At 39.6% G+C, this 26922-nt stretch overlaps 1 protein-coding gene across 6 annotated transcripts in view; it reads left to right on the top strand.

Moving 5' to 3' along the window:
* Window positions 1-26922, top strand: part of LOC122811036 (tyrosine-protein kinase HCK-like) — a 422299-nt gene that overhangs the window by 365626 nt on the left and 29751 nt on the right. For 5 of the 6 annotated variants that reach the window (XM_044082566.1, XM_044082565.1, XM_044082562.1 and 2 more), the window contains one exon: window positions 24947-25105. In XM_044082566.1, coding sequence (XP_043938501.1) covers window positions 24947-25105 — 159 coding nt within the window. The remainder of the gene's footprint in view (window positions 1-24946; window positions 25106-26922) is intronic. The other variant, XM_044082564.1, reaches the window with a different exon arrangement.

Below are 26922 nucleotides of genomic sequence, written 5' to 3'. Positions count from 1 at the left end.
ATAGAAGGAGGAAACTAGTTAAAAAAAAAAAGCAAATCCCAGGAAGGAAAGACATCCCTGATCAGTATCAGTAAGAAACTAAGGTCCCTCATAAAATCCTCCAAGGCTAACTTCGAAAGAAAAATAGCCAAGGATTTGAAAGATAACCACAAAGCCTTCTTTAGCTATGTCAAGAATCTAAGTGGCAAATCACAGATATGCTCTGAGCTAGTGCAATATAGCACAAAATATACTGAACCCACTGATATTGCCAACATCTTGGCAGATAGATTCAGTGCAAACTTCATCCCCCTCTCACCCCCAAAAGGACCCACAACAATACCGGAAAAGTGTAGTGTTCCAGAAATCACAAGACACACAGGTGAAAACAGCCCTTTCAAAAGCCAAAAGCACAGCATCATTGGAGCCAGATGATGTCCCAGGCTGCGTCTTGCACAAACTACAGAATGAACTAACCCCCACCTAAATAAACTGTTCAACCTCAGACTCTCCACAGGCTACATGCCCATAGAATGGCACTCAGCAACAGTTATTCCACTACACAAAGGAGGGGCCACAAATGACCCTGGTAACTATCACCCCATAAGTCTGACTAGCCTGGTCTGCAAGGCAATCAAGTGCATCATCATGGAACTTATTAACAAAGACATTGGGAACTTCCAAACACTTGACCTGACCCAGTTCGGCTTTGTTAAGGGCAGATCATTCCTACTAAACCTGGTTGACTTCTTTGAGACAGTCACCAAGGCCATAGATGAGGGGAAGGTAGTTCACACAGCCTACCTTGACCTCGCCAAGGCATTTGACACCATTCCCCACTCAGGAATTATAGAAAAACTCACCAGCCTGAACATAAACCCCTACGTCATGAGATGGGTTGCCAACTGGCTTACAGACAGAACTCACACGGTAAGAATAGCTGACTCCAGGTCCGACTCTAAACCAGTCACAAGTGGTGTCCCACAAGGCTCCGTCTGGGGAGCCCTACTGTTCACCATATACTTCTCAGAAGTACAGGCAAACACAGAAGGACTATGGCTAACCAAGTTCGCCGATGACTGCAAACTGGGAGCCATAATTGACTCTCCGGCTGACATGGACATTCTCCAAAAGGGCCTTACTGAGACAGACACCTGGTGTCAAAGTCATGGTCTCAAGCTAAATGCCAAAAAATGCATAGTCATCCCATTTGGGAAAAACAAAACACCCATGAATTACCACATAGGTGGCAGCCCCCTTAATACAGAAGAGGTAATAACACATCTGGGGACCCAGGTAGATAGTAATCTCTCCTTTGACAATCATATTGCCAAAGTAGTTAGGAAATCCTTCTATGTAGCCCATCTAATTACTAAAGGGTTCGCATCTAGAAATAAAGAAGTTATAGTGCCCCTCTACTCATCACTCATCAGACCCATCATAGAGTACAATGCCCTGTTTGGGATGTACCTCACAAGACACTTCCAACAGCTGGAAAGACCACAAAAGTACCTCACCAAGAGGATTACTGGTCTCAAACATATGTCTTATGCAGCCCGACTGGAAAAACTCTAGCTGTACTCAGTGGCATATCGCTTACTCAGAGGTGATCTCTGCCTGACTTACAAAGCCATGTCCAACTCAGAATTGCTGGACATGCTCCACCTAAAGAAATCCAAGTCACTGCGAGCCACTTGCTCTAGTGAGCTAAACCTCACCACAACAATAAATAGAACATGCTGGAGGGATAGATTCCTGTCACAGAGACTCCCCATGCTTTGGAACAAAATTCCTAACTACATTAGGCAGAGCCCCTCACTAACACTCTTCAAGAGAAACCTTGACGAGTTAATGGGTAACAGAAAATACACCCCTGGGATCACTTCAATGGCTCTTCTTGACAGAGACTCAGTTAATTAATCAATGGGGCGGTGAAAGCTGACACACTCTGGCTAGGCTTATAAATGCCCTTGGGCAGATTGCCTAGTATCTACCTATGAACCTATGAACCTATAGAAAACCTTCCTTACTACTGTGGACACATGGTAATCGAAGTTAAGGTTGCTATCAACCTGTGTTCTCAAATCTCTCACCACAGGGTTTGAGGTAAGGGGGTACTGTTAATACTGTTATTTAAAGGGACTTCCCCTTTGCTGAAAGGGCTGACAATGCATTTTTTGTGTTTAGTTTAAGTCTGTGGCTTTGGCACCAATCATTTGTCTGTCTAAGCCCTTTTTGTAGTATGTCGGCATCGTTGGGGGACTCAGTGATTGCAACCAGTTTGTAGTCATCTGCGAACTTGGTAAGCCAAAGGCCATCTATTTTTGCCTGGACTTCTGAGAAACAGATTCCAAACGGTAGGGGACACAGCACCAATCATTGTGGTACACCACTGACAACTGGTCTGCTGGTACAGGTGGAATCCCCAGCTTTGACTATATTCTTTCTGTCGGTGAGCCAGTTATCTACCCATCTAGTGACATATGGGTTAATTCCCAGCTAGTTGAGTTTCTCAATAATGCCTGAGTGGGGGATTGTGTGAAAAGCCTTGACTAAGTCAAGATAGGCTGTGTGTACTGTTTTGCCTTCATCCAGAGCTTTGGCGACATTCTTGAAGAAGTCCACCAGGTTTAATAAGCATGATCTACCCTTAACAAAGACAAACTGGGTTAGGTCAAGAGTTTGAAGGTAACCTATGTCTTTGTTGATCAGGTCCATGATGATTCTCTCAATAGCCTTACAGAAAAGACAGGTTAGGCTTATAGTTCCTAGGGTTGGTTGATGAACCCCTTTTGTGCAAGGAAATTACTGTTGCTGTTTTCCACTCAGCTGGGACAAAGACAGTACTTAGACTGTGGTTGAAGAGAGTGCCAAGTGGTTCCACTAGGTCCTGTTTTAGACCATTTAGTAGCCGGTCCATCCTATAGAGAGTGTGTTTTTGGCAATGGAGAGTGTGGCTATGACCTGCTCTTTGGATATACTAGGTAGAGGACTGGTAACATGTATGCTTTGGGGTATATCTGGTGAGGACAGGGAGTGAAGCTTGCAAGAAATTGGTCTGCTAGCAGGTTGGCAATGTCCTCAGGGTCAGTATGAGTGGTACCACCCACTACTAGATCGGCACAAAGCTGGGTCCTCCCTTTTAGATTTCTGGCATAGCGAAAGAATGCCTTGTGATTATTCTTAGCTAGGGATGCTAGCTTAGCTTCATAACTGGCTTTAGAAGACTTTACAAGCTATCTAGTTTGTATGTTCAAACTGTGGAGGGTGTCCTTCCTCTGCTGAGTCAGTTCCCTCTTGTTCTTAGACATTAGTTTCTTCCTTTTGTTGTATAACCTATTTATGCTTGATGTCCACCAAGGTGGCTTGTTTTTTTGTGAGGATCTTGTTTTGTTTTGATCTATTCAGGTACAGACGAGTCTATACATTTGTGTAGGTGTATATACAGGGCATTTGTGTACACCTCTGTAGAGCAATCATTGTTGACAATGGTAGCAGGGGGTTTGAAACTATTTATGCCATCGCTTAGGAGGCTATAGCTTGCTTTGGATACATTTTTCATCCTTTTTGCTCTTGGGAGAGTCTAGTATGATTGTTACTTTGAACAAGACTGATTTATGATCAGACCTTAGCAGGGAGGACAACACACAGGGGCTAGTGCAAAGTACTAAGTATAGGACATGTTAGCCCCTTGTGGGGGTACAGCCTATTTGTTCCAGAGTATTTGTAATAACAAAGTCTAGGAACCTTAGTGCAAGAGTGTTTGTGCTCATACATGACTCACAATCAATGGAAGATAGTTGAAATCCCCCATGACCAAGGAGTTTGGCTGCATAGTGAGTGATTCAAGTAGGTCCACATAGGCAGAGTGATTCTCGTAGTTCATGGTGGGGAACCTATAACTAACAATAATATGGACGGGGATTTTACCTACAGTTATTTGTACTTGGAGTATCTCTAGGGAGTAATACTGTTTGACCAGTCTTTGGTGTATTTGTCTTTACTGAAGATGGATACACCTCCTCCTTTGGTTCTTTCACATTCATTTTGAGGTCTAAATGTGTGGAAGGCATTGTAGCCTTGCATGGCTGGGGTGGTCTATCCGGCCTTGAACCATGTCTCTGAGATTGCACAGACATCAGCATCTTCCAAGGTAAGGAGTGTTACCAGTGAGTGCTGTTTCTGATTTAGACTCCTAACATTAAGCAGCATAACCTTGAGTATGTCTTTAGTCGATTTAGACTGGGAATTCTGTTGTTATGACATTGCCTTAAAAAGGCACTATGGTGGAGGCAAGTACCTTTGCCAGTAACAAAAACCCAAGAGGCGACAGGTGAAGGCCATCTCTGGCAAAGCAGCATGGTCTGTTGACCATATCTTCCCAGGCTGACAGATACTTCATCCCCCTGGATTGACACCAGAGGCTAAGCCAATTGCTGAAGTCAATAATTTTTTTGTTTATAGTGAGGCATCATCCTGGGCAAAGTTAGAATGCCGTTTAAGGCTAGGGATATACCTGCCTCGGACAAATAATCTGAAAGCTCAGTCATGTCTCTCTTTATATAGTCCAGTCAGCTATGTCTCAAGTCATTCAATCCAGTATGGACTGTGACAGAGTCATAACGGTACTTGTTGTTGAGAGACCTGAGTGTCTGTGTGATCTGACAGATCCTGGAACCTGACAGGCAGCTGACTGTGACCTTCTCCTTGTCCAGGGGACATCTGTGTGTCTCACTATGGAGTCATCTATAACCAAGACATTTGGTTTTGAGGTGTTTTGCCTTATGGACTTATTGGTTGAGACACTGTTCTGTGTATTATTATGTGTAGTGGATTTTGTTGGGTCTGCAGTGTGTGCAGTAGGTTTGCTCTTAGGAGGTCTCTGATCTTTAGGTAGGCTTCTAGTGAGTACCTCCACTCATGTGGGTTTATGTGTTGTTAGCTTGTTATATGCAAGAAGTGCTGACAACCTGTTTGATATCTGGTTTGTTGTTATTTGAGAGAACTGATTACAAATTCATAGTATAGCTACATCTCGCACATGTTGTAGTTGTCTGTTTTAGGAGTAACTGGTTGTCAATATACATGAAGCAATTGTTACATTACCTCGGGAGGCCCATGTCAATCAAGCTGGCTGAAGAAATGGTGGGAAACTGTCCATCCATTATGGCAGCTATATATTGTAGTAAATAGTGGGGAGTGGCCTAGATTGACCAGGTTTTGCTGTAAGACTAATAAAAAGTCTCTATTCTATGGAGGGCTAGGGGTAGATAACTGCATCAGTGTTTCACAATGCACAACTGAGTTGCTTGCAGGGTAGCAGTGCAATCTCTGAACAGCTCTGGTAAACTGAGCGTAAACCCGTGCAAACATGATGCTTAAATACAAGCAAAGTTAAAAAAATTTAAAAAAAAAGTAACCAAAGGGAAAGCCCAAGACTGAGCCTTATTCCAGCAGTCCCCAACTCAGATGAGTCCTTGGCTGCACATCTTTGCCACAAGGGTGCAGGGGGGGAGCTTCTTAATGTAAGACGGCTAAATCTAGCCTATGCTATAAAATGCAGAAGCACTAGAATTTTAAAGTGCAGAAAATCGTAGTCACAGCAGCAAAAAAAAACTAACTTAAATAAAGCAGCAATTCAGTAGAATACACGCAAAAGTGTAGAGCACATACCTTCCTAATGTGAAATAAGTGGTTTGGAACCGTAGTACTTAAATTAGAGCAAAGATGCTTAGAACAACAGGCACAATAAGTCTTCAACCAGCAATTCCAGTATCAGAAGCGCAGAGGCTACCCTTTTCTCCCAGAAGAGTGTAGACTACAAACATTCTTAATGTAAAACAACTGGCCTAAAACCCAAGTGCTTAAATTGAAATTAAGAGGCTTAGAATAACAGTTACAATTTAACATAGCAGTAATAAATGCAGCAGAATAAATGCAACTGAACACTTTTAAGAACAAGCAGCAAAAGCAAAATAAAATAATAAAGTAGGAAGAAACACAAATACAGTAAAAGCAGCTGAATAAAGTGCATTTCTTTTTAAGTTAAGTGGGAAGGGAGGAAACAGAAAATAATTCAAGGTTAAGAAATTAAGGGGGTGGGCCTTCCCAGCTGTTCTTTCCATGCTCAGTAGAATGAGCTGATGAGATGGGACTGGGAGGAGTGTCCAAACTCAGATTTATAGCAGGGGTGGGCAACGCAAAAGCCACCAAGTGCTGCTTCCTAATAAGCATATATGCTAATCAAGACATGGTCTGAAAGCTTTGTTGACTGACTGGATGCATTCCTCAAAGGTAATCTTATTTTATTTCATTTAATTTTTTTTGTTTGTTAAATGGGGCTGTTTTAAGATTCAACTCAGGAAGAGACAAAGACCAAAACAAGGCTAATGCAACCGGTACAATCAATACAGAGAACTGTACATACAAAATTACAATATAGATTCATGCAGTTCAGAAATGATTAAATATAGATAACAAAATACTAACAAGATGTTGTAGTCTACTGGGTATCAAAAACAGATAAACACATAATTTCTAATATGTACAATTTAAGGCAGCAGTGGAAATGGGAAGAAGGGGATAAAATATAAAGAATGAAGTTATTTATAGTATATATATATATATATATATATATATATATATATATATATATATATATATAGGTCTACTTTACATGGTCGACATTTCAGAAAGTCGACTTTCATATGGCCAAGACCATATGATTAACTTTCCGAATGCCGGCCATGTAAAATAAACATAAAAACACACAAAACACTTACTTTACACTGTTAGTATGCCCCCCTGCACCTCCCCATACACCCCATAACTTTAATATACCAACTCCGAGATCGCACTACAGTGTGGAAGTGGGAAATTTTCCCATTCCGCACTGTGCAGAGATAGCTGTTCCTCATGGTCGGCTTTTCAAAAGTCAATCATATGGTCTCAGCCATATGAAAGTCGACTTTATGAAAAGTCAAACATGTGAAGGGGATCTATATATATATATATATATATATATATATATATATATATATATATATATAAAATTGGAATCAGCAGGAGAAATCTTGGGGAGAACACAGTTATAGAATAACAGGTAAGTATAGGTGGGAAATAATCTACTCCTTTGAGAGTAGTTTGAAAATTGCCATGGTTTGGGAATGGAAGAGGTACGAGTCAGGGCTGAGTTGCTAACTGGTTTATAGAGGTCAATTATTTTGTTGATGCTTTAAACTGTGGCACAGCACTGGAATCCTGGGATGTTTGGTGAAGTAACAGATGCGCCTCACTTTTAAATACTGCTGCTCTATTTATAGCTTTAAAAAGCAGTTGCTTTGAATAGAAATTTTTTTAGTTGATTTTAAAAATCAGTGAAGGAGGAGAGCAATTTTAACTTGATTGGTAATAGCCATTCCCATATGAGATGGGAGCATAGCTCTTTTTTTTCTATGAGAGTTGACTTTAATTTCTGTTTTTTAAGAGTAATTGAAAAATGAGGGTTTTGCCTGTTGAAATATGAATGTATTTAAAGGAGGAGATTGATTCTATTGTGCAATTATTTAGGTCCAACATGTGGATGCTGTCTGAACAGTGGGTCAGTTTTGGATGGATTCTGTTTTTTGAGTACAGTTGTCTCCTTTCATCCTGTGGTTGTACTATGGTTATTCTTTTTACTCTGATTACAACGGGGTACTCAAGTTATCTGTTTTGATCTTGGTTATGATTTGGAATGTATACATTTATTTCTGAACATACTCGTTTTATAATTTTGACAGAATTTTTGTTTACTGTATTTATTATTTTTGCTTACGAGACATAAAATGATTTAATATTCGAGGGATTTCTTCTGGTACTTTGCTTCTTTTCCTCTTTTAAACTTGAATTTGAGACTATTAAATTTTGTCTTAGATAGTCATATTCTGAAGAGCAATAGAGGAAGTTGATGGAGATGAATGTGTGGATATGTGATGCCTGTGCCCTGGCCCAGCAATCAAGGAGCCTCAGTCCTCATCATTAACACCAGAGAGGGTGTCTCATATAGGAGGAAAGGATAACAAATACAGTAAAGTGCAATTTCCCTTAAGAACACACAGAGATCACAGTCAGTCCAGGGCTGATCTTTCCCTTGCTCTCCAGGTCCCCAATAAGACTCCCCACTGGCACAGCTATAGGGTCCAGATCTCAGCCTAGCTGGGCAAGCTAAAACCTCCAGCACCCTCTCTGTCCAACCAGTACTTCATGTGCCTGCCCAAGTAGCTGACACACATATACTTTGAGTTAAGAGTTTATATGACCACACAGACACTCCTGGGAAAGGCTGGCACAGGTTCTCCAGCTGTTACCCTATTACCCAGACTATATGGTAGTACCGTCTGCCACCACCCAGCTAATGTTTAACAGCTACTCAAAGGCCCTTAAAATGGTGTCCAATTATTACTGTGCAATATTATTATCCAATTGGTAGTATAAATAAACAGTCAAGGCTTATTACAGTGACTTGGTACAGTAATCACTATAACTATGCAATGTACTCTAGAGCTTAAATTTTCTGTACACAAAACAGCCACCATTGAAAGGTTTTAAAATATTTAATAATAAATAATAAAAATACAAGATAATATTTCATACTACACAGTGCTAGTCAAAAGTTCAGAGATCACAGAGAAATACTTAAAATAATTCAGTAGTACAGTTCTGACATCACAGAAAAACACTTAGTCTAATCTTTCTAGTTTCTAGCTATTTCTAAGAGAAAACACAAGTCTAAGATAAACTTACTTATGAGCAAGACAGTGCTGTGAGTTGGCTGGTCAAGACAGAAATGTTTAATCCTCTCTGGTTCTCTCTGTTTAAATTAAAATTGCAGTTCTGATTTACATTACGTCATTTTTCACACTTTCCTGAGGTTCCCAGGCTACACATTACATCATTCTTCACACTTCCCTGAGTTCCCAGGCTAACAGAAACTGCATTTACATTCTTAACATCCCCTTTTGTTATCTTGCAGCTGATCAGGAAACAGAGCAATAAAAATACATTTGCATGTTTAAATCTAGCAATTTAACTCTTGGTAAAAACAATAGCACGAGGATTCCTTCATTTAGAGCCTTCGGCACCACTGTCTACATCAAAGGGTCACCACATGCTTTACTTTGGTCAGTAGAGGGCACTGTTGTCACATTTATTTCCAATTCCAAATGTAACAGTATTTCTTTACATTTAAGACAACAAGCCTATAGTTTACATTCATATTTACAAATGACAGAATTATCTGCAAAATTCTATCTAGCTAGGCTGGCAGCCTTCATCTGTCTTTACCCACTCTTCACAGGGTACTCCTATTTTCTTGGAACTACCAACCATTAGAGTGTCCAGTTGCCATCCTGGGATGAAAATGTGTGCTTCCTGAATTTCAGATTTGCACAACTTACCCATGGAGCCAGCTACATCTGCTGATCAGGTATAAGAGAACTGAACACATTTGATCTCTTGCAGGTGCTTTATTCAAATGTGAACTCCCTCTGATATTATTTGGGAACTGTTGCCAGTGGTTGACCTGACATTCATCACATAGACTTGATTAGATGACATTTTGCTCTATATTTGGTGATTGCTGTTCCCCTTAAGTTCTCTGTAGTGTAGCACTTGAGATCTGGCAAGATCAGGGGGTGCAAATGTGATCCTTTATTGATCTCTTCTGACATTGTCCAAGTTTAAGTCTGAGACTGTCAATATTTTTGAGTATCTCATGGATGCAGGAGCAAATTGCAGGTTTTTTGTCATTTACCATCTGCCCAGTAACTTAGAATTGTTCTTTAGTAGTTTATAGACTTCTTTGTTGATCCAGTGCTGTTGACAACAAATTGGTTTGTTTTGGGTGACTTTGGAATCTGACCAATATATATATATATATATATATATATATATATATATATATATATATATATATATATATATATATATATATATATGTGTGTGTGTGTGTGAGTGTGGATTTTGTACAGGATTTCCTTTTTTTTATGAAAGGATTTAGCTTCATTCAGGTAGTTGTCTGTGATACCCACTTTTTCAGGTATCCTCCTTACTTGTTGTTCTAATCTGGTGTGTGTGTGTATCAAACTTGGCCATGGAAACAGTCACATGGTCTAACCCATCCCATAATGCATCTGTCCTAGTTATAGTCTACTAGGACTGATCAGGTTGAATGCAGGAACTGGGTATTTGCCCCTGTCTTTGCCTGACTGCTATGGAGTTCTTCATTGGCCTTACTTTCCCCACCTTATTCATCTAAAATTATATGAGCCATGGTTTCCCATAGAAATCCATGATTTGAGAAGATAAGGTTGAATGGCTGAGCATAAAAAGACACACAAACTGCTTTAATATTAAACTTACACTTGAAGAACAATATGCAGTTTACCAAGCAGTCATCTCCCAGAAGAAGTCAGCATTCCTGCCAAGGGAGAGCTCCTCTGTATATAATCAAAAGACCATGCTGTTTTAGGTAGCTGACAGCCTATGCAATCTGGTTTGCCTTTCCGGCCATATCACACTTTGTTATGAAGGGTGTGAACTGACCATATCATTCTTGATAACTAAGATGGATTCACTGTAGACTGTCTCATCTATTATGATAAGATCAAAAAATTGTTTCCAATACTGGCTTTGAGTCCTCAGCTTGAGCGTGATATGACTTTCAGGAGATGGATGGTTTTTTTTGGAGCTGATTTCCCTGGTATTAGGCTTGTGTGCAGTTACCTGTGCCATAGATCCTGGCTCAGTAGGACTGTTTTTCACATCTTGATGTGCTTGGACCAGTGATTTACCAGACTGTTACAGCTTCTGGAAGTGTTGGAATTTTACCATCTGATTTAAAAGATGATTTAGTTACCCTTTTTATTATGAAAAATAATTTACATCCTGATGATTTGGATAATTCCTTTCCCATCTCTAACCTTCCAATTTAGTGGTAAAGTTATGGAAAAGGTTGTTTGCTCACAGCCTGAATGCATACGAATAAAACTGTGTGTTAATGATCCATTCTAGTCTAGTTTCTATACTGGACACAGTACTGAGACAGCCCTTACTGGAGTCCTGAATGACCTCCTAATGGTGATAGAACAACTTCATTATTCTGTTTTGGTTGTCCTTGATGTGCCTTCTACCTTTGATGTGATACAACAGGGCATTCTTTCAGATCACCTGTGACTCTGCTGTGCAGCTAAAGTAACGGACCTCAAATGGTATGTTTTTTGTCTTATAGACTGCACCCAACAGACTATCAGAAATAAATTCATCTGGAGTTCCAAAAGGTTCTATACCTGGCCCTTTATTGTTCTCCATCAACATGCTCAACTTGCATGAACTTATCAGATAGAGAAGCCTTCAGAATCATTGCTATGTCTGCAATACTCAACTTTTAAATATCTGCTTGGCACTACTGGAAGGCCCCTTTGTGGCTATGGCGAACACTTCAGCTAAGTACTCTGACTTGTCAGAAGGTTTTTCAGATTTAGAAAAAAAAGCTAAATTAAAATGGAAGCAATTGGATATTTTATATTTTGAGGCCAAGCTCAATGTTAAATGAGTTCCAAAGGGTTTAAGGTTTCTGAAGTTGCTAGGCTACAGAAATATTATTTTTTTAATATTTTTTAACTGGTTGCTTTATTTTTTATTATAAATTTCCTGGATGTAAATATATCTATCAAATCAAATGGGCTTAACACAGGAATGTTCAAAAAAGCATGAGTGTAGGAATGCATACCTGCATAGAACTAGCATGCATTTTAACTATTTTTTTTAAAGTATACCATGGAAGCAAATACTAAATAGAACTAGATTAAATCCAATGTAGTACTATAACAAAAAGAAAAAAAAATATCTTGTAGTAAATTACTATTTTGACAGATTATATCCATTGCTTCTGTTCACTGAAACCAACGAGAAAATGCTGAATGAAAGAGATTTAATGCTGGAAAACCGTACTACAACTAAGAGTGAGTATGATGAAACCATAGATGTAAGGGGCACTGTTGCCGATACCTAATTTCTCAGACAGGGCAATACAACATGTAACTGTAGCAAATTATATTAAGCACAGTTAATGCATATTTTCTGATTACTTGCAATAGACATTATCAAGTTAAGGATTTTACTAAATGCAGTTGGTCAGATTTCACATGTTCAAGTGTGATAAAGTTGGTAGTGATTTTGCATATAAAAGATCCACTAACCTAAAACAGCAGCTACGCTACAAAAATAGATCCTAGGCTAAATCCTTGAGTGTTAACACCAGGGGTACGCATCACTGTTTTTCATGCGTGTATTGTAGATATGTCAGTGATAGCTGTGCATTTCAACCTCCTATAAGAGGTTGAATGTTTACTTTTACTGCATATGAAAGCTGCAGGGAATGTGATTTACTTAGCAATATGTGTAGCATGCCATGCTTTTTATGTTGGGCAATGAAACTGCAGGCTGAAAGACAAGTCCTGAGTAATGCGGTAACAAAACGTATGCATGATAATAGTAGAGTAAATGAATGTGCATTTATGGTTAATGCGGTAACAAAACATATGCATGATAATAGTGGAATAAATGAATGTACATTTGTGGTTATTTAGAAAGTAATAGTAAGCCATAGAAGTTGGGGATATTACATCTCAGACTGATTATCAGGAAAATTATTGGTTCACACTACTTCATGCTGGAAAATATTCAGGACTAAACTGTACTATCAGCTTCAAACTAATTCTAAAATTTAAAAAAGTTAATATAAAATGAATAACTTGCTGTCTTAATTAGTATTAGTTATGAGATGGGTTGAACTGGGTGGTTTTGATGATCTGATCATTATTTAAATGTTCTGCTACCCTTTAACTTGCTTTTTACCATCTGATGAAATATTGTTTCTAGAGTGCAGGTTTGTGCACCTTGCCATTATTATGTTGTAACACATGTTTCTCATAATTTCCTGAAACAGACAGTAATTTTGCCATTTTGGACTTTGTTGTGGTTCCAGCTTTATTGGATTAACCTGCACGGTGGTTGGGGTCTATCTAACCCGTATCTCATAGGTTCATAGGTTGGTACTAGGCTATCAGCCCTAGGGCCTATACAAGCCTAGCCATAACAATTCCCTGGCTATTTCTTCCCACACTATCACTGCTTTTTCCATCAAGTTTCTCAATTATGTATGACTGGGGAAAGATCAGAGGTTGTTTTAGATCCATCTTGAACATTGTCCAAGTTTCCAAGTGATCTAGCAAATATCTCCTTTGCCAGAGACATAAAATATAATTCCCTTCACTTATTATAAAGCAAATGATATGAGGACATTGCTTCAAGAATTTACAATTTTCTCCATTGACTTAGAGACCCCTACATCATCCATTTTTAATGAGTTCAACATACATTTGGGTTTTGAATTCATTGCTCTTATGAGAGGCTTCTTCATGATTAAGATAAGGCCACAGCATGTATGAGACTATATAGAATGATGTCACTGTAGCGGTTCCTTTAAGTAGGAGTTAGCAATGGGTCTGTGTGCCACGTGACGTCTCTTTAAGCACTGCACTTTAGTAAAGAGGTTGTTGAATGTGCATCATATTCATTGCCTCATTTGCTTATCTTGACTGTATGTGTGTTTCACTGTGTATATATACAATGGGGTGTCAGAATGAGAAAATGTTATCACATAAAAACATTTGGCATTAAATGCTGCTTTTCATGTTGTACTGAATTTTGGAATTTCTTAAGTAATTGTCTTCCGTCTGTGAATTCATCATTTGCAAAAGTGTCATTGCATTATCATAGAGCTTATCAAGCTAGTCTGATTATTTTCTAATTTTTTTGATATAAAAATCAATAGAAGAGTTCAATTTTTCACTTTATTAACATTGAAATGAGCAATGTTACTCTCTATTTACATTGAAAACAAATTTCAGATGTCCCATCTGCCTTGTTCAACTTGCTATGAACAAAAAACTCACAAATGTTACCAGTTTAGAAAATGGCTTCCTATATGTGAGATGGGTGGGAGTCTCAGATCTTGTAATCACATACAGTACATTTGTTTTTTTTTCCCATAGTTTGCTCTCAGTACTGCTGAGAGACAAATCTCCATTGCTGTGACACTTCCTTTTGGAAGATTTCACCCCTTCTTTGACTTTGACAGTGAAGTTGATATATATACAAGGGTCCCCTTCATACAGTCAGCTTACCATTTCATTGACTTTCATATCATGAAGACAACAATGTCTGTTAGATGTCTCTAACCTGTGGAACATGTTTATTATTGTTTGTTTATGTACTCTTTGTCAAAATTATACTTGTAACATGTTTTCAATGTTTCTGTTTACCTTGGAGCTTTCCTCCCCGGGCCTCTGCTGAAAATGGACATGCATCCAGTTGGACTATCCCGGTCAACAAATGTAAAATAAAAATAAATAAAATGTCAAACGTTTAAAAACATGAACACCTAGAACATCATATTTTCTTTCCAGGTAAGTAACAACTTGGCCATCAATAAATAAAATAGAAACATAACAAAATGAAACCCGCCAAAGTGAGGGGTTTTGCCCCCACATGTGGGGGGCTGCATCCCCCACACCCCTCCTAACTAAATATAACAACTATGAGATCATACAACAGTGGATAAAAGGGCAAAGTTCAACATGGTGGCCAAGTGGTTACTTAACCGGAGAGAAAACACGATGTTCCGGTCCGTCGTGTTTTTAAACTTTTGACCAATATACATATATATTATATATATACACACACACACACACACACACACACACACACACACACACACACACATGCATACATATATATGTAAGTTGTGGGATGAAGGGTAGCTCCCCCCACCCCCAGAAAAATGCTTACAGTCATTTTTCTTTTTTTTTTATTTTACCAGGTTGATTTTTGTTGGGTCAAGTTTAGTAAATTTGTTCTTCTGGGAGTTGCCATTCAAACAACAATGGAAGTGATGTCCCACATGCATGGTAATACATTAACAGTCAGGTGCCGTGCGTAATGCAAGCAATGTGGTTACATGTCACTTAACAAACCGGTAAACTAAAAATGAGTCACAAATCATGAGAACTAAAAGCAAGGTCACTTTTCAAGTTACTGTGCTTTTATTTTCAATGTGGTTACAAATATTAGAAAACACATTAGAGAACTATTAATCTTATTTGTTAGTAGTGTGGTGGTCAGAAACATTTGCTAAAAAATAATTAAAGTAAAAATAAATCTGTGTAGTACGATCTATGTATAAGTAGACCAAGACAGAAATTAAATACTTGTGGGAATGAATGGGATACATAATGTGAGCACAGTACAAATTCTTGCTAAGGAAGCTTGTAATTAAAACCAAGAATATTACATTTTAACTTTACATTGGGAAGAATGGAGTATACTGTCAGAGACCACCTTTAAGTCATTAAATTTAGCCAGTACTCTGTACATCTTCATTTACTATTTTGTTGTATTTAAGAAATAAGCTACAGCCACTGGATCAGAATTAGTTTGGTTAGGAGTACAGATATATAAAACAGAAGCTAATGCTCCTAGTAGACTTGGAAAAGTAATAAAAGCCCCAGACTTTACTGGGTTGTAAGGTTTGTGGGCATTTGGTTTGATCAAAATGATTTGTACTGTGCAGTAACAGAATGAGTCACAGAATTGTAGATGTGACAGATAAATTACTGGTTGCAGTCAGAAATGCAAGTTTAATTGTATTAATATTACTTAAATAAGAGTATGAAAAACAGCTGAACATACATTATGAATGCCTGTGAAGTTCATTGGAAATGTGTGAACAGCTTCAGTGATTTCATTGTATATGGTTGTTAAAGATTTTTAGAGAAGATAACTTTATTATTTAAATGATATATTTCAATAATTCATCTATTCATATGTATAAATTGAGTGCATTCTGGATTTCTAATAAGCTCAGAGTTAAGCTTATATAAATAATGTGAACTGCATCTCGGTGATGTTTAAACCAAATACTTATAGTAGCTAAAGGATTCAGAAATGTTACTGCCAGTGGGAAGTCTTTTTAGCGCTAGCAGCAGCAGTTTCCGATTCACAGACAGCCCTCAAAGAGGTATAGCGCAACAGTCGGTTGTGTCTCTCTATCACTGCGAATGTAAATGGGGCATTCTGGAAGAGCAACTTGTGATAATTTGCCATGTGATTTCCACAGGAATGCTTACTGTAAATGATTTACATAGCCAAAGAATTCATAGAACCACTCAGCTTCATAAATCCTTACCGCCAGCCATGTTAATTAACTTGGCCAAAAGCTCACATTCACTCTTTCAATGAGAGATCCTGATAGAGGTAAGTGCTGGGAAGTTTCCTGAAGGTAGTGTTGGGGAGTGTGCATGTGGGTGCTTATGTTTGTGGCTGCATGTGTGAGTGTAAGCAGTGCGTGTGTGAGCCTTACTGGGAGGTCGCAGTATGGGGGTTAGTTAGGAGATAAGTGGGATAAGTGTGTGTGCATGTTTGTGCGTGTGTGTGTGTGCGTGTTTGTGCGCGTGTGTGTGTGTGTGTGTGTGTGTGTGTGTGTGTGTGTGTGTGTGTGTGTGTGCGCGTGTGTGTGCATGTGTGTCTGTGTGTACTGGTGAATGTATGAGTGTGTGCAGGAGTGAGATTGGTTTGGGGTGTACGTTCTTGATGTACAGAGAATGTGTGTGTGTGTGTGTGTGTGTGTGTGTGTATTGTTTGTGAGAGGGGTGGGCTTCCATACCTCCATCTTGAATAGTGAGCAGTGGCTGTAATGATAGAAGCACTAGACATCAGAGAGACTTTTTAAACAGCATATAAAATCACTGAAAAGATAGATTTGCATCAACAGGCTATGCATAAAAAATAAAAAGTAGGAAACTTTAATGTCCAGCATTATGGACTGACTGTATTGGTCCATATCAAGGATATGGTGAATGCAGGAAGCAAAGTTATATGCATTCTGTGTGCCTGTGCAAATGCAATGCATGGGAGGCTAGCAGTGATTACTGCAGAAAAGTACTTGTTGTAGTAAATAAGCAATTCAGAGACATTCAGATTAGCTGATAATGAGATTTTCTCATTGTAGCTAATGTGTCTCTGAATAGACTAGTTTCTGTGACCCTTTTTGCCACAGCCTTACCACTCATGGTCAGGCTTGTTTCTGAATCCTGGTCTGTGTTTAAATATTAAAAAAGTACTGTTGTGTACACTTACCATAAATGTAGATGTTTGAGTGTATTCACTGTTGCAGTCATCACATTTGGGTTATCTGCTTGCAGTAGCCCTCAGTCAGCCTGATTATCAAAGTCTTGGGTCCTGCATCGGTTGCTGTCTCATCTTCCATGACGTCAGGTAGTCAGGGGTATAAAGCATGCAGCCGACGCCATTACATCAGTTTTTCTTACCCAGATGTCAGGTGCCCCCATAATGGGAAGCAATTATATATACAAGGTTACACCTCCAACAAAAATGTAAATACACCAAAAAGCTTTAAACATAGTAAGCAAGAACAGAGGTATCACCAATAGAAGTCTGGGGGCTGGAGGCAGGGTAACTAGGACTGCAACAGTGAATACACTCAAACATCTACATTCATGGTAAGTGTACACAACTGTACTATGTTCTTCATGTTTCACTGTTGCAGTCATCACATTTGGGTAGATTCCCAAAGCTAAGGATGGGAGGAGGAAATTAGATAGCATTAGGAACAGCTATAAGGCCCTACAAGACTGCAGTGGCAAAGCCAGCTCTGGATTTAGAGAAAATTGGCAAATGGTAATGCCTGGTGAAGGTATGTACAGAACTCCAGGTAGCAGCTTCTAGGATGTCCCTGGTAGGGACACCTCTGAGAAAGGCTGTAGAGGCAGATGCAGCCCTGGTTGAATGTGGTCTTATCCCCTGTATGGTAGGTTTTCCACGGTGCTTATAGCAGAAATGAATGCAACGGCCTATCCATTTAGAAATGGTTTGCTTTGAAATGGCCTTCTCCTCTGCCCCTGCAGCAAATGCAACCAGCAGCTGTTCAGATTTCCTGAGAGGTTTAGTTCTGTCCAAATAAAATCTAAGTTGTCTGTGCACATCTAAGGAGTGCAGTATCCGTTCCCCTTTGTTCTGTGGATTAGAAAAGAAGGTTGGCAAATGAATGGACTGATTAAGGGCCACACTGGATACTACCTTGGGCATGAAGGAGGGATTGGTCCTGAGGGACACCCTGTCCGCATGAAAGATGATGAAAGGCTCCACTGCCATAAGGGCCTGTAATTCAGACACCCTTCTTGCTGAAGTGATGGCTAAAAGGAAGGCTGTTTTCCAAGAAAGGAATTTCAACTCTGCATTTGCAGCTGGCTCAAAAGGAGGTAGGGCAAGTTTATCCAATACAAAGTTAAGGTCCCAGGCTGGAGTAGGGGCTCTCCTGGGTGGTTTTAAGTTTTTGGCCCCTCTGAGGAACTGCTTCAGCAGTGGATGAGAGAAGAGGGGTGGCTCTGTGTTGTAATGTGCTGAAATGGCCGAGGCATGCATTTTGATGAAAGATAAGGAAAGGCCCTTGTGAAGCATCTCAGTTAAGTATTGAAGAATCTGAGGTAAATTGGGTGCTGCTGTACCCATCCCCTGAGTTTGGTTCCAGGAACAGAATCTTTTCCATTTTTAGCATAAGATTTTCTAGTACTAGGCCTCTTTGCCTCCAGAATGACATCCAACACTTGCTTACTGAGGGATGGTAACAGAGAGATCAGGTAATTAGCCAGGCTGCCAGGTTCAGGGTTTGAAGCTGTGGGTACAGAATCTGGCCCTCCTGCTGGGACAGCAGGGCAGGGGTCTGAGGCAGGTGCCATGGTGCCAGCAGTGACACACTGCACAAAAGGGGGTACCAGTGTTGGCGTAGCCAGTCTGATGCAATCAGTATCATCCTTGGTTTGTCCTGTTTGATCTTTAGTAGTACCTTGGCAAGGAGAGGCAGATGGGGAAAGGCATAAACTGATAGGTTTTTCCAGGTGAAGGACAGGGCATCCACTTTCCAAGCTTGTTTGTGGGGAGTTCTTGTGCAGAATTTTTCCAATTGGTAGTTCTGGGGGGAGGCAAACAGGTCTATATCTGGGCTCCCCCATTTGTTTCTCAACATGTTGAATATATTTGGTTCCAGTTTCCACTCATGAGGGTCCATGTGATTTCTGCTTAGTTCATCTGCCAGTGTATTTAACTTTCCAGGCAGGAATTGAGCCTGTAGGTGCATTTGGTAGCTCAAGGCTGTGTTCCACAGAGCCATGGCTAGTCTGCAGAGAGACTATGAGTGGGTTCCTCCCTGTTTGTTTATGTACCACATAACAGTGGTGTTGTCCATCTTTACCATTAATTGCCCTGGAAGAATGTGGTTCTTGAAGGCTGTCAGAGCATTCTGTACAGCTAACATTTCTTTTTGATTGATATGCAGGTGCATTTGACTTGGGTTCCATTTGCCCTGAATGCACTTCCCTGCCAAGTGAGCCCCCCATGCATAGTCTGATGCATCTGTTGTTAGGGTTTGGGTGGCAAGGGGTAGATTGAATGGCAGTCCCTTGTTTTGGTGGCAGGTCTCTGCCCACCAAAGGAACTCTATCTGCAGACAAGGTATGATAGGAATCATTGCTTCTAGATCCTGAGAATGTTGACACCATAGGCATTTTAGATACCATTGTAGTTTCCTCATATGAAGTATTGCATATGGCATTAGGAGAATGCAGGAGGCCATGAACCCCAGGGCTTGCAGTATTTTCCTTGCAGATAGCTGGGTCTTTGTGGCCAGTAGTTTGAAGTAGGCTGTCAAATAAACTTGTTTCTCTGGCGTGAGGAAAGCCATCTGGGAAGTTGTGCTCAAGCTTGCTCCCAAGAATACAATTTGTTGGCAGGGTACAAGATGTGATTTCTTTTCGTTTATGGTGTACCCCAGATAAGTTAGCAATTTCTGTACAAAAGCCAGATGATTCAATAGTATGTCCTGGTTTTCTGCTTGAACTAAACAATCGTCCAGGTATGGATATATTAGGATATTTCTTTGCATGCAAAATGCAATGACTGGAGCTAGGCACTTTGTGAATACCCTGGGCGCAGTAGATAAGCCAAAGGGCAGTGCAGAGAACTGATAGTGCATGTAGCCTGCTTTGAAGTGGAGGTATCTTCTGCAAGATTCACTTATTGGGATGTGCATGTAGGCTTCCTTTAAATCCAGTGTTGCCAACCAGGCATTCTTGCCTAGCATAGGAAGCAGCTGATGAAGAGTTAGCATCTTGAATTTTGGGATCACCAAAAATGTGTTTAGGATAGGACGCCAGGAGTTGTCTTTTCTGGGCACCAGGAAAATTCTGAAGTAGAAACCTTGTCCCCTTTCCTATTCTGGAACAGATTGAATAGTCCTGATGCTTAAGAGAGAGAGAATTTGCTTTTGAGCCTCTGCCCACTGATTTGGAGGTAGATCTAGCCAACCGTTTTGGGTTGGTAAGGAGTGAAAGTGGAATCTGTATCCTTGGGAAACTATATTTAAAACCCATTTGTCCTGGGTAATGAGTTCCCAATTTTTTGCCTGCAGGGCAATCTTTCCCCCTAAAGGAACAGTCAGTTGTGCAAGGCTTGGAAGATTTAAAGTTAAGTCATTGAGACGGTTTACCATAGGCGGGGAGTCTTACCACTCCCTGCTTTGAAAGTGGGAGCCCCCCACTGCTTAGTCTTGTGAGTACCTTGGGACTGAAGCCTGGGTGTTCTGCTGGTTCTGGGTTTGGACTGAGAAGGCCTGGAAGAGGCAGGAAAGGACCAATTTTTAGAGGGCCAGTGCCTACTAAATCTGGGAGGCTGTACCTGCAGGAAATCTTTAACAGTTTGCCTAGATTTAGCTTTTTCCTCCATCTTTTTAAGTACTTCTTCTGCTTTGTTGCCAAACAGGCAGTCTTGGTTTAAGGGAGCATCCAGCAATTTAGCTTTAACATGATCTGACAAAGATTACTCCTTAAGCCAAGCATGCCTTCTAAGTATAGACCCAGTGGCAGCAGCCCTACAAGATGCCTCTAGTGAATCAAAACCACATTCCCAACTTGTTCAGCAGGATGCATTAAATCCTGTAAATCTTTATTTTCAGCGCAGTCAGGAATCAACATCATTTTCTGTTTAAGCAATCGAATAATATGCCGCTGACACATTAACATACAAAACTGGCAGTTTAAGGCCCTAATGGCCAAGGTTGCAGAAGTGTATACCTTCTTACCCCATCTATCTAGTGCCCTGGAATCTCTATCAGAGGGGGTAGGATTTTTGGCAGTAGTAGCCTTAATGCCCTTGGGTCCCTGTGAAATGGTCTCAGGATCCGCAGTAGGATTTTTAAAGAGGAACTTGTGAGAGTCAGGAACCCTGTAATATCTATCAGGTTTTCTGGGAGCAGGAGGTAAAGAGTCAGGGGCCAAGCTAGATTCTGAAAAGGCATCATCAACATTGTCCAGTACAGGTGGGATAGCTAAAGGCCTGTGTTGGGGCAGGAGTAAGATATCCCTAAGTCTCTTTTTAGAGTCAGAGTAATCCTGGCTTTGTCAGTGAAAATGCTCCCTAAGAGAATGCAAGGTTTCACCAAAAGAGAAATCCTCTGGAGGGGAAGCAGGGGGAATAGAGTCCTCTGCATCAGAATCCTCATAGGTTGTTGTTGTGTCTTTCGGCTTTTCCCGGTTAGGGGTCGCCACAGCGGAACTCCGGTCCGCTAATGATTGGCAGTAGATTTTTACATGCTGAGTTGCCAGCCCTGACACACAACCTTCAACGAAGGTACACCCATTTACGCATGTCTCCAAACAGAAGACACTCTAGCTGAGAATCGAACAGGACAACGTCTTACTGTGAGGTGACAATGCTACCGCAGCAGCACCACTGCAGTACAAAAGGGTAAATCCTGGTAATCAGAGGAAACAGAAATTTCAGAGTCCTGATCAGAAGAATCATAAGGCAACTCAGTTCTAGGTCTCTTACAGGGGGAAGGGTGGCTTCCTCTGATTAGAGTAATAAGGTCTTCAGCCCTTCTTATCATTTGTTTATTAAGCATAGAGGCCTGACCATGTGGTCTGGGCATCGGTTTTTTAGGCATGGATCGAGTTTTAGGCCTTGAAGAAAAGATGGTGTCAGTTTAATATGCAAGTCAGTAGGCCTGACTACACCCTCAGAAGCCAGTGCCTGCACAGCGGCTCTGGACCCATCCAAGGTAGAGACATCCACAGGTTCCACAGTTGAAGCATCTCGCAGCATACTGGATTCCGAATGGGTCTCAGTAGAGGCCTGCAAATATGAAGTAGTGGGTATCCGGGGCTGTGAAAGCACCTCACTGAGTACCGGTGAACTGGCACCTAGCTTAGGAGAAGCGTCGTCGGCAGCTTTGGACCTCTGTGGTCTGTCTCTGTCTTTATCTTTGCATTTTTTCAGAATGTCGGTAGTCGGGTGGCTTACCGAAGCCATATCTGAATAATTGAACCAAGTACCAAAATATTTAGAAGCATAAATAAACCGATGACAAATAGTTCATTGTTTAAATATGGCACAACACCGACAGCGAGGGCCTAAGCAAGTAGAGAATGCAGTACGAATGAAAATCTTTATAAGGTATTTGCTTTCCACAAGAAATACAATTATTAACTTTTACTGACATCGGTTTAGAGCAAGAAAAAGTTTCCCCAATGGGCTACTTAGCTTAGTTGAAGACTTTGGTTCTGAAACATGAAAATGAAAATGAAAATTTCAGGAGTCAGCCGACCCGCACTTGCGAACTGCTTCTGCTTCGGGCACCGCATGGCAAGAAAGACAGTAGTGGCCCTTACAATGGTCAGTGTGTAACTGTTATTTACTCTTCAAGGGAATACAGCACTCATTAAATATGTTTTAGCGAGTCACACTTCTGCTGAAGACTGCCTGGGCTACATCACAAAAAAAAAAAAATTAAAGGCCAGGGGAAGTGAGGGGCACGTTTCCACACCTCTCATTGCAAGAAACTTTCTCTACGGCAAACCCATTCTTAACATATCCTTCTCTGAGGTTAGACATCCTCAGGCTAACAGGCTTCACTGTTGCTGAAAAGAATCATTACGCTATAGCCAATTTTCCGGCATCTCATGGAGTCCCAGAACACGTTTTGTAGGGGTAGACTCAGAAGGGGGGATATATAGGGATTTTGAAAGCGTACAAGTGAGGATGACGTTGACTTGTGAGTCATATAACCAAAGGCCATATAAGCAGGGATTTATAGTTTGAAAAAGGAGTATGAATAATGTTGAACATTAAAAATATTAATGCTAATAATAATCATAAATAATTATAATAATAAAATATAATAACTCTTTGATGATGGAAAGTGCTTACAGTTTCACACAAAATAAGTTCAGGGCACAATTTAATGATGCTAGAAGTACATTGGTCAATAATGAATATGGAAGGCACACAGTGGTTTCCCATTTGACCTTCTTTCCAGATGAGTTGTTTCAAGAGAACAGTGCACAGATCTTCAAATCAGAAGGAGAAAGGGCAAACATTAGAAGCTAAGTCAGAAAAACAGACCTAAATCAACCTTATAGATATGATAACTAGGAACTACCTGAACCATTATAGCATTGTTTTCATTTTAACCACAGAAATATGATCTTTGCACATATGTCCTGGTTATCTGTACCACTATAACTGCGCCTGCACTACAGTACCTAGCATAAGAGAAGACTAGTAGAAAAACACATCATATCCAAAATTCTGAATTCTGTTCAACACGCTAAACATTTAAAAACAGATTAAATTCAAATCTACAATTATGATGAAATGAACAGTTTATTATACAGCAAAGGCACTGTTTGTATTTTTAGAGGTTGGTGGTGTGAGTGGTTTGTAGCCCAGTATACTAGGGAATTCAGCTCCCTCCATTATACATTTTATTTGGAGTGTCTTCTTTCACAATAACCTAAAGCATTAACATTTCAGTATATTACACTAATTGAATTTTTAGTATTTTGAGAATGGAATATTCTACATGCAATGTTATTCGGATACTCTGCCTTGAGTTAAGAATCCTATGTATTAATGTCCTTCACAAAAGAATAGTAATTCAATTTAGAAGTATGCATCCTGTGCAGAGTAATATAATTACACAGAGTGGGGGGATCCATTCAGTCAAATGAATTTGTTATCACTGTTTTGAAGTTAGCAGGTGATAAATTAATGCAGACAATTAGAGCAGAAGACAGTAAAGCCTTGTGTATTTCACAAATTTCATGAAATTTTAGGTAAAAAATATGCTATCACTTTCCTTTAAATTTTGCAGAAAAATAAAAATCAGAAACTTCCTAATATGACATAAAACAACTGAAACAAAACTTCTGCAATTGAGACTCTTTATTTAGATAGCCAAATGTATTAACTTTATTTGTTAGTAAAGTATATAAGTTAAGGGTATGGCTGCCCTATGGAAAATGCCTTATTTCAGCAATATGTTTTTTCACTTTATCTATCTGAAAAGGGGACACGCTTCTCTGCCCTGTCACTGTGGATGACTGCCCTTTCCTTGTGGTAGAGTTATGGTGGAATAGGGATAATACAATGTCATGGGCCCCCTCCAGATTGTTATATGTTTGATAATTTACATTGGATGTTTTAATGACTTCCTTTTATGCAGTGTCCACTTCAGAAAGGAAACGGTCATTGAGAATGGATGCCAGCTCATGCACTACTGGCAAATATCCTAGGAAGACAGCAAATTACTATCTTATGCAACTTTATTTAATAGGTTATAGGTTCATAGGTAGGTAGTAGGCTATTGGCCCTAGGGCCTATATAAGCTTAGCCAAAAAGGTACCCTGGCTTTCGCCACCAAAGAAAATGATTTTATTTTTTTATATTTTATATTATATATATTTTTATATTTTTTCTTATTTTAATTTGTTTATTTATTGCTTTATTTTGACAGAATTCGGTAAAGGAATATTTAAATTAACCATTCCATGTTGCCAAACAGGACATCAGATGTCAGTCAGTGATTATGCTTTGAAGACTCCTCAAGCATATATACAGGCGGACAGCAGAAATGAGAATAAGACTGGAGATCAGTGTGCGACAAAAAAAGATGGTATTTGGTTTTCCTTTTTTCTCATCAGCTTAGAAGAAAACATGAATTAATAGAATCAGTTAATACACTGATGGTTTATTTTTGTTTAAATATTAAAAAAACGGGCAGCACACTGGAGCAGCAGTTAGCAACACTGCTTACCAGGGCTTGGCTTTATTGTTTGTTGCCTGGCTGAGGTGCGTTTTGTGTGGAGTCTGCATGTAATCCCTGTGTACACACTGGTCTTTGTCATGGGCTGCAGTTTCTTCCCATATCCCAGAGATGTGCCAATAAATGAACTGTTGATCCCCTAAGATGTATGTATATCTATGTGCACTATATGTGTATATATATATATGTGTATATATATATATATATATATATATATATATATATATATATATATATATATATATATATATATACACTCTATGATAGACTGGCATTCTCTCCAGCATTGGTTTTGTGCCTTACATCTACTTCTTGCTGGAATAGGCTACACCTCTTCCACAACCTTGCAACTTTTAACTGTCAAGATACAGCAAACTCTCATTTAACTGGCACCCATGGGGATTGCTAGATAACGGGTAACTGTAGTTTCTGGTTGCTTGAGAGTTACTATTAAAAATAAGACTGACTAATACTGTACCCTATACTATTTGTTTGGTTTGACTTGTTCTCTGGTTGGGGAGAGGGAATTTATTCCTATCTTTCTTTTTAAGTCTCTAAAAACATAAGGTATGTTTCTGCGGGGGGAAAACAGAAAGTGCAACACATGGAAATTGTACTTTATTTCTTCATTTTTTTTTGCTGGTTGCTTGAGAGTGCCGGTTACTTGAATTCCGGTTAACTGAGAGTTTACTGTATAGAATATTCATTCCATCCCTCTGAAAATCATTCAGTGCAATATAAGTGATGAATTAAAAACAGAAAATTAAGGTCTGGAGAAATTTGATGATATGCAAACAGATAGTCTAATATGCAAAGCCAGGGCAGAGCTAGTCATCTGCTTCTGAGTTTAGAAACAGGCGAGGGTTACAAGACAGCTAGCTAGGAAAAATATGGGATGATAACCTGAATGATATCTCCCCCATCCACACTAGTAAGAGTAACCATTCAGTGGTATTAGATTTCCCGGTAGAGGAGGCAGAAATTAGCCTGTTGGTTCAGACAAGATATGAAGGAAAAACCCTAACAGACTCTCTACATCCATGTATGCTGAATCCCCAGGAGGACTTGAGACATATTCTGGGGAAGAAGTGTAAGTTAGAAGTTGAAGCCCTGTTCACACCAGCATGATTCATCTGAGATAATTTGCGGCCATTTCTTATAAACCTAGTGCTAGTCCCACAGACGTGTAGCTGTCCTTAAAGAGGGAAGCTCTAACCTCAGACGGTATCCCAGGAAGATCTCACAGCAAGTAAGAAAAGCTGAAGTTGAGGTATTGTGGCAGCCTTCTGTGGGTACTGTAAAGTAACATAAAAGGAAATGTGGAACTTAATGGAGTCATCTGCGAGGCAATACTTGTCTCTACAAAGTACATTTTATTCTTTTTTTCACGTCGATTTTCATTACTCTATCCTCTTTAAGTCACATCCATTATACTACAAAAAGTACAAATTTAGTTCTCTTAAGGTTTTTGAACCCAAACATCATTACAATAAAAGCAAGTTGAATAAATGCATCAATATACTAACAGCCTTGCATGGCGTATATAAATATAAGATTAAATAAATCACTGGTAATCATGAGCCAAAAAAAATAAAAAAAAAAGTGACCATTTAAGGACCTTTTAAAGATAGCCAGAATAAGGTACTATCTCAGCCACTGGGCAAGTA

This window comes from Protopterus annectens, chromosome 9.part0 (genome assembly GCF_019279795.1).
Source record: "Protopterus annectens isolate FY-2018-M chromosome 9.part0, PAN1.0, whole genome shotgun sequence".
NCBI classification, from domain to species: Eukaryota; Metazoa; Chordata; order Ceratodontiformes; family Protopteridae; genus Protopterus; species Protopterus annectens.
The sequence above is the reverse complement of the archived record's forward strand: the minus strand, read 5'-3'. Positions and strand labels throughout refer to the sequence as shown.